Raw genomic sequence first — 8,702 nt, 5'->3', positions numbered from 1 at the left:
GGGGGGAAGGGCATAACTCTGTATTTTCTCTCCATGCTGGTCTCTTCTCTAAATAATTATCGATCTATGATTTTTGCCTGCTTGGCACACTGGTAAGTACCTTGGCATAGTTCTCCTCCCCACACAACTCCTAACTGTAGTTGCCATTTGTGGGAGAATTTATCCAATCCAAGCTATTCTGCTATTCCTGAAACTGGGAGGGCTATACCCCCTCTGAGAAGTGGCAGCCTGCCATCAACACTGCCTGTACTGTGCTTTCCTTACCTAGCAGCAGGCAACGTAGAAGATTGGGATGTGGCTTACTCCTTTTCCCAGCTGCCCGCTATTCCACTGTGTAGACACATGATCACTTACAAAGCCGGTCTCCTACAGGTAACCACACCAATGACTGGTCACTTCTCAGCTCGTGGCAGCAGGTTATAAGATCATCTGAAAAGAAGCCTTCAAGCAGATGATCATGAACACGCTCCTGTTCGCGGCCTCACTTGATAGGCACTAACTACTGGATCTTTGAGAAAGAAGGAATGTGTCCACTTTCCTGTTTACTCTGTGTAAAACTTTAAGAAATTGTCACTTCTGTCTCTCTTTAGCGAGCCTGTCAGATTCCCAGGTTCTCACTGAATGGTGCGCATGGAGATCTAGAGTCTTCAATGGGCAAACCGAGTCTTTGCCTTGATTCACTTGAGACAGCTAGGGCTCATCAACCTTTAACCAAGAGGGATCATAAGCATGCTCATTCTTTGAGTAAAATCACACTGCAAACAGGTTGTGAGGTGGGATAGAAAGTTCCATTTTCATGGCCAGAGCTCTAGCCTTCAGAGATAGCCTCAGCAGGGCTGCCTGATTTGTGACAGTAAGTACAATATTGCTTCTAGGGTTAGCGGATGTATGTGCACAGGTTGATTCCCAAAAAACCGTGTTTAGACATGTTTCTGTGATCAGTGGAGCTCTACTTCCTGACTCATCCTCATATGTGCTGGACTTCTAATCCTCAACCCAACCCCTGAGCGACCTCTGCTCCTGAGCTGGTACACATCGGATGCTGTCCTTGCTCAGATGTCACCAGCTAGAGTCCAAGGAGCGGGTTGGGGGTATTTCCGAGATTGCCCATCCATCCTTCTTATGTAAATTAACCCCTGCCAGTCTCAGCACTGGGTAGGTCTGGGAAGGCAGGAATAATGTGCTACTAGATCTTCTTTCAAGTACAAGGTTATCCTTCTGAGAACTAGGGCTCCTCTTCATGCTTCAAGCAGGTTTTGGCACAGCCTGGGTCCCGATTTCCCCTTGGCACAGTGGCATGGTCGTGGAGGGGGCACGGTACATAGGCTCCGAAATCTGACGGGAGTCTGTGTTCCAATCCCCAGACTTGGCCACTCGACCTTGAGTACGTAAGTTCCTTCTTTGTGCTTCAGTAAGATAGGAAGAGGGGATAGTGCCACTTGCTTAGGACACAACAACTGCTGAATCACCATGGTTGTTACTATTGTCATTAAGAACAACCAGTCATGGTGATAGAGTCTGTGAACCTTTGATTGAGATAGATATAAATCAGTAACGCTGAAAAACCACATAGAAGAAGAACCGAGTGAGAAAAAGATCAAACGAAGCAAGTTTGGCTTCACTCTCTCTATAAGTCACTAGTCGGTTGCTCATGGAATGTTTGTGGGCACCCTGAGCTTGTGTTGTGGTGGGAAAAGAATCTCCGATACGGGCTCTTCAACTCTTGTAAGCAGTGCAAACAGCCCACTGCATGCTGGGAAGGAAGGTGTGATACTCAGTGTCCACACTGACTCCGCTGTTGGCTGCCGTAAAGAACCTCAGTGTGGTGCCTTTCCTTAAACTCACAGGTGATCTTTCCCTCCCCTTCCACAGATAATTGTGTCCAGCGGACCACCAGGACATCCGTAGAGAATGTACACCACAACCCACCCACCATTGAACTCTTGCACCGGCCCAGGTCACCCATCACGACAAACCACCGGCCTTCTCCTGACCCTGAGCAGCGGCCTCTCCGGTCCCCCCTGGACAACATGATCCGCCGCCTCTCCCCGGCCGAGAGGGCCCAGGGGCCGCGGCTCCACCCGGAGAACAACCACCAGGAGTCCTACCCACTGTCTGTGTCTCCCATGGAGAATAACCACTGCCCACCATCCTCGGAGTCCCACCAGAAGCCATCCAGCCCCAGGCAGGAGAGCACACGCGTGATCCAGCTGATGCCCAGCCCCATCATGCACCCCCTGATCTTGAACCCCCGACACTCCATGGATTTCAAGCAGTCCAGGCTCTCCGAGGATGGGCTGCATAGGGAAGGGAAACCCATCAACCTCTCGCACCGGGAAGACCTGGCCTATATGAACCACATCATGGTCTCTGTGTCCCCGCCTGAGGAGCACGCCATGCCCATCGGGAGAATAGCAGGTGAGTGCCCGCCATGCCACCTCAGCACCAGGGGCTTGCTCTCACCATTGCCCTGTTCCCCCTCACCGAGGCAGCTCACAGCTGATGCCACTGCATGGGGCGCGGGGGCACCACGGAGCAAGCGAGTGCTGTGCTTCCTGGAGGTTTCGCAACCATGCGCTGTATGGAAAGCCATCTCTGGATCGTTCCGACATAGATCCTCTGAGTGCGGTCAAATGCCAGCCTTTAGCTCGTAGCTGAGCACAACCATTGACACCAAGGCGCTCTGCTCGCGCTCTCTGTCTCTGTCTCTGTCTCTCTCTCTCTCCTTGTGCCTAGCCTCACACTAGTCCCAATTAGGGGCCTCCCAGGCTCTGTGAGGGCAAGTCGAGGCTTCTGCCTGGATGAGGGAAATCCCTAATGGGATGGTTAATGAGCCACTGGGATGGGGTAGTTAATGAGCCTCAGAAATGTTAAGAAACAAATGTCCGATGTCCAGCTGACAAGGAGAGACACATCAGAATCGAGGCTAAGTGAAAACATTGAAAATAAAAGGTTTATGAGCATGTTAATGGCCCCATCCTGAAGTTCCCAGCAGCTAATTAATGGCCAACCCCAGCAGAAAGAGCCTTTGTCTCAGACTTGGGGCCTGTAATCCCATCCCATGGGCCGTAACTCAGCTGAGCCTTCACCTTGGAAGGAGGTCGGAGGAGAAAACAGACTTGGTGATATTGGAGGCAGGTGTTGCTGCATCACCCAGACAAAGGAAACAGAAACTGCTCTTAGCCGCTTCCTCCTGTGTGAGGAGAACCCAGTTTGCTTACCTGAAGCCCGAAATTAAACCCACTGAACCAAACTGCACACTGTATAGCTGCTGGTCTGCCCATAATTGCATGGTACCATCCCTCCAGAAGGCGTAAGTAACCCTCCTGCCACTCAGCAGGAGTTCCCTTGTTTTCCCCTAGGGCATCTGTCCACTCAGCGACCACGTGTTGAGCACCTACTGTGTCCTGATGAGTGCTCTTGGAAGTAGGGGCTGGGGTAGATTGGCCCCACAGTCCCTCTCCTCCAGGCATTTCATGTCTGGAAGGAGAGACAGATGCGCAGAGCACTAACTGAGATTCGAAGCAGGATGAGCTAAGGCTCGCCATCCCATAGGTTAAATGCAGAAGCTTCCATTGAGCACGTACTGTGTGCCAGGTCAGAAAGTGTGGTGGGAGCAGAGCGGACAGAAGGTTCGTTTGTTGGGACCCAGGGAACTGAGGGATGCTTTGCAGGGGAGGTCCTGGAGCGTAGAGCTGATGGAGGAGGTGCCATCAGTCATGGTCTTGAGGACATGCCAGGCTGGTGAGGCAGGAGAGGCTGAGGCCTATGCAGAGAACAGTAACAAGCACCCCTGCTGCATGAGCTGAGAGTCCAGCTCACCAGGAGCGCCGGGCAATGCCAGTGACAACAAGGCGACACAGGCAGGTGCTCCCACTTCACCAGCCTGTTTCTCAGAATCCCGTGTTTCTGGCCCACGTTCTCCACCCCACCCCCAACCCCACCCTCACAGTGTTTCACAGCACAGCGAAACCGGGCCGTGAGCACCCTTAGGTAGATGAGACCTGATTCTAGTTGCTTTCGTTTTCTAAATGCCTCTAGAACAGAAATACCATAAATGAGCAGCTTTAAAGAACAGAAATTAAATGTCTTACCTTTGGGGAGGCTAGAGCTCACCCATTCAGGGCACCTGCTCCCCCGGGGAAGGTGCCCTTGGGTGCAAGGCTGTAAACATTGGGCCTTTAACTCAAAGATCAGTGATGCGGGCCTGCCAGCCGCTCTTTGGGAGGAAGATGAGGCTGTCTGCACCCAAAACAATTTTCAGCCCCTGGGCTGAAATTTGCGGAGCAATTCTGCCCTGTCCTGTAGGGTCTGTATGAGTAGGCCTCGTCTCCTTCGCAGTGGATGGTCTCTACAGGAAGTTTCTCTCCCACCCGCCTGCCCGCCTTCTCTTTCTCTCTTTCTCCCACCCTCACCCTACTGTGGGCTCTGGGAAACCAATCTTGTCTTGACTCACTGGCCCTTTTTAACTTAAATAATCTGATTCTAAATTTTTCTCTGGCCTCAAGAGCACCTCTAATGCTGTCTTCATTTTATTGTGATTTTTTTAAAAATTACATCAGGGAATGCAGAATTAGGAAAATAAAATGGCAAAGAAATGTGATTTAAACTTTTTTTTTTAATGAAATGATATATATATCTGGGATTCACTTACATGATCCCGTAGGGATGGGGCAGGGCAACGGGTGGAGCATACATAAAATAAGATGAGCTGTGAGCTGATGGTTGTACAGCTGGGTAATGTGGGCGGGCATATTATTGTCCTCTCTCCTTTTACAGATCTATTAGAATTTATTTTAAGAGGGAAATCCCTGTAAAAGGAGAACAAGGGGAAAGGAGGTGAATAACTTAGAAGTAAAGAGCTCAGGCAAAGCTCTTTATTAGCTGAAACCCCACCTGCCCAAGATAAGCACGGAAAGAGCCCGGGTCCCTCTATTGCTGTGAGGCCTAACGCGCAATCTCTGCAGTTCTCCAGCTGAGAGCCTCCTCGTCTTGTCTCCTGCATGGTGTGCAGAGCAGTGCTGGACGTTTCTGCAGATACTGTTCACCAGCTTGTGATTCTCTAGTCCTGCTACATCCATTTTAGGTGGAAGGGGAAGCTGGACCCCAGAGAGGAGCCCTTTTGCACAAGGTCAGACAGGGTGGTCCCACACTGGGTTCACAGGGGAAACCTTGCTGCTGTGCTGGCCGCTGTCCATAGTGCTGCCCGCATGAACCCAGCTGCCAGTGCCCGGGTACCTTGTCACGGCTTCCTCTGTGACTCCTCTGTCTTCTCCACAGACTCCTTGGGAACTGAAGCTAAGTCCACAAAAACCAGAGAGTCAGGCCATTTGGACAGACACAGTTTATGCAAAGGAAAACCCGTCACCATCCAGTCCCTGCCGACTGGTGGCGACCGGTGGGACCAGAGGAACCTCCCCCAGAGGCTTGGTGCCCATAGAAACTAAAGAGAGGAAGGGTTCCTCCTTGTCTTTAGACTCGGTGTTGTTCGCTCCATCAAAGTGGCCTCCCAGCCCAACAGGGTCAGACCGTTGGTATCCCCAGGGTTTTCGTTAGCTAAATTCCATAACTAGGTTGCCAGGCCTTTCTTCCTAGTCTGTCATGGTCTGGAAGCTCACTGTAACCTGTACTGCATCACAGCATCACAGGGTCCTCCACGGACAGAATCAAATCTGGGTCCCCCGAGGGAAAAGCGAGAATTCTGACTCAGAACCTGCCCTCTCTTTAGGCTGCAGGAAGTCAAATGTGCACTTAAAATAAGCCCAGGACGCAGATCATTTGTGGGGCTATATGAGGAAGCCCTGGTGGCACAGTGGGTTACACATGGAGCTGCTAATTGTGAGATTGGAAGCTCACGCCCACCAGCTTCTCTCCAAGGGAGAAGAATGAGGCTTTCTGCTCCTATGAAAATTTACAGTCTTGGAAATCCCAAGGGGCAGTTCTGATCTGGCCTTGTAGGGTCGATGACATTGGTTTTTGTTTTGTTTTAAATGAACTCTTTCAATATGACCCAAGCCAGAGTCTATTCCAAGTCATGGTGGCTCTAAACAGGGTTCCCAAGTCTTTGTAAATCTTTACAGGAGCAGACAACCTTTGCGGTCTCCCTTGGAGAAAAGTGACTGGTGGGCTTGAACTGCTCGCCCTGCGGTTAGCATTTACCCTGCAGCACCACTGGGGTTCCTTTTCAATATGTCAGTGTCCCATAGAACTGTTATTATTAGTGCTCTAAAGGCACATCGAAATCTCCAAGAGCATTTTCTAACCAGTTGAGATGACAGCCCTGCATTGGAAAGTTCCTTTCAGCTCTCCAATTCTGTGATTGAACACTTAGCCTTGGTTTTGTCACCCTCTGTGTGAGTCTGTGTACATTAGAGAAACAAATCCACCGAAACTCATATGTATAAGAGAGAGTTTATGTGAATGTTAAGTGCACATCAAGAAAACATCCCAACCCAGTGCTGCCCAAACCCACAAGTCCAACATTAACTCATATGTCCGACACCAATCCACAAAGTCCTCCTCCATCTCACAAAACACATGCAATGATGCCGACTGCAGGAGGAAAACCGAGTCAGTGAATGTGTAAGCATCTCAGTGCTGGCAGGGATCTCCACGCAGCTGCTCCAGCACCCTGGGCTGCACTGGGGTAGGTCCATGTGGCTTCTCAGGGATGTCTTACAGGAAGTGAGCCTTGCCAGCTGAAGCAGGGAACTGGCTAAGGAAGCTACATCCTGGTCCCACCATCAGAAAGCAAGAGACCTGAGAACCAGAAAGGCTAGGCTCACCAAGCCATTTATCTCTCCGCTCTTTAGTTACTCCCACATGTGTTTATCAGCCAGGTTGGCACAATCAATCTTAACTATCTCACCCTCCAAAGAGCATGCATCACAATCCCAGGCTCCCCATCTGATTTGTCACACCCTTGCCTTTCTTCCCCAGCCTTGTGGATGTGGTTTTGGATGACTCAGTTTCAGGTAAAATCGATCCTGCTTACTAGAGGTCAAATCCATTGGGTAATTCCCGTGTTCCAGGTAAAGTTCTGTCATTGAAGAGCCATAAAAATCCTTTAAATCTCTAGAAAGCAGCTGTTATATTTTTTAAAAAGCAACTTGGTTCCTTTGAGCTTTTAAAATGTGCATAGCACTGAGACCAGTAGTGGTGCTATAGCCTGTTGCACTGATGAATTCCGTCTCTAGAGGGTGAGATGGGAAATGCTACTTACCAACACGATTCAGAAAGCACCACCATGCTGCTGTGGTTTGCTCAGGCACACAAAGATTGATGCATGTGGGCGCCTTCTGGGTTTAAGGTGCTGCAGCCCATTCTCTAGGGGCATTCAAGGAGATGCCAGATGCACTCTTCATCACCATAGAGCTGGGCACAGTTCGTTATGAAAGTGCAGTAAATAAGTGGCAAGTGGCAAGTGGCTCAGAGGGACTCCTGTCGAGTACTGTGGACAGTCTGTAGGGAAATCACGGGAGGCTGTATGGAGGCAGGAGTTGACTTCTAGTTCACAGGAGAAAGGCCATGATAATCTGCTTCCATAACATTACAGCGAAGAAACCCCTGAAATATATGGAGTCACCTTGAATCAGAATCAACTTGATGGCCAGAAGCTTGATGCATGCTTTGAACAGGAACTCGTGGAGAATAGAACACAGAGGAAGGGCTCATTTCAGAAAGAGAAAACTCAGGAACAGAGCAGGAAAGATGAGAGTATTGGCGTCCGTAAAGATTTCTCAAACACAACTGCCACTGAGTTGACTCTAACTCAGAGTAGAACTAACTGCCCTTGTGGGATTCTGAGACTGGACATCTTTACGGGAGTAGAAAGCCCCATGTTTCTCCTGAAGAGTGACTGATGGTTTCAGACTGCTAGCCTCGTGGGTAGCAGCCAATGTGTAACCCACAACCCCACTGGGGCTCCTTCCATAAAGATGTGCAGCCTCAGAAAGCCCCGATCAGTCCTGTGAGTCAGAATCAACCCAGTGGCAGTGGGTTCTCTTGCCAAGGCAGATCCTGGGCTTCTTCCAGGTCATTAAGAATCCATTATCTTCCATCAAATCTTTTTCACTTTAAAAAATATCTCTTAAATGGGGATGTACCTTACAATGAGGGAATGCCTTGCAACGTTATAACGCTTCGTTTAGGAGTTGACCATGTGACAAAACTAAAATAATCAATAAAGGAAATTCACTAGGTAGTTGACAGTCTAAGTACAAACCACAAATTAGATCTATTTAAATACAACATTAGCATATGTTTAAAGGTATCGCCTTTCAAAGGATAAGGAGGACTGTTATTAAGAGTTTAACAAGTTAGAATGGCTAATGTTTTTGGGAGAGAGTTCAGCGCATGCCGGAGTGAAACAAGATCTCTGGGTTCTGTTTTTTTACTTAACAACCTATGTTGTCTGTGACTGTGAGCAATTTGCTCCCTGTCTGTGATTAGTTTCCATTTATTACCATCCGAGAAGGATTGCTGGTGGCATGGAATAGGGGCATATCTATTAATCTTCCAATGTTTTCTCAGCCAACAGAAGTGGTACTGGCTGCGTCCCCCTACTGTGTTTCAAAGCAGAGAGTAAACTGGCAGTGAGAGGTTGTAGGTTGATAGGGCACACTACCAGTTATCTACCTTTTTCGAATGCTGCTGTAACAGAAGGACCACAAATGAGTGACTCCAACGAGCAAAAACTTGAT

The 8,702-nt window shown here is 49.2% G+C and overlaps 1 protein-coding gene across 3 annotated transcripts in view; it reads left to right on the top strand.

Annotated features, from left to right (window-relative positions):
- The window catches only part of ETV6 (ETS variant transcription factor 6), a 305,035-nt gene that overhangs the window by 277,295 nt on the left and 19,038 nt on the right, over nucleotides 1-8,702 (top strand). For all 3 annotated transcript variants that reach the window (XM_045293264.1, XM_004716208.2, XM_045293263.1), the window contains exon 5: nucleotides 1,873-2,418. In XM_045293264.1, coding sequence (XP_045149199.1) covers nucleotides 1,873-2,418 — 546 coding nt within the window. The remainder of the gene's footprint in view (nucleotides 1-1,872; nucleotides 2,419-8,702) is intronic.

The sequence above is a fragment of the Echinops telfairi genome, unplaced genomic scaffold (genome assembly GCF_000313985.2).
Source record: "Echinops telfairi isolate 266 unplaced genomic scaffold, ASM31398v2 ScPeMD7_1957;HRSCAF=2489, whole genome shotgun sequence".
Lineage (NCBI taxonomy): Eukaryota > Metazoa > Chordata > Mammalia > Afrosoricida > Tenrecidae > Echinops > Echinops telfairi.
This window is presented reverse-complemented; position numbering and strand designations above follow the sequence as displayed.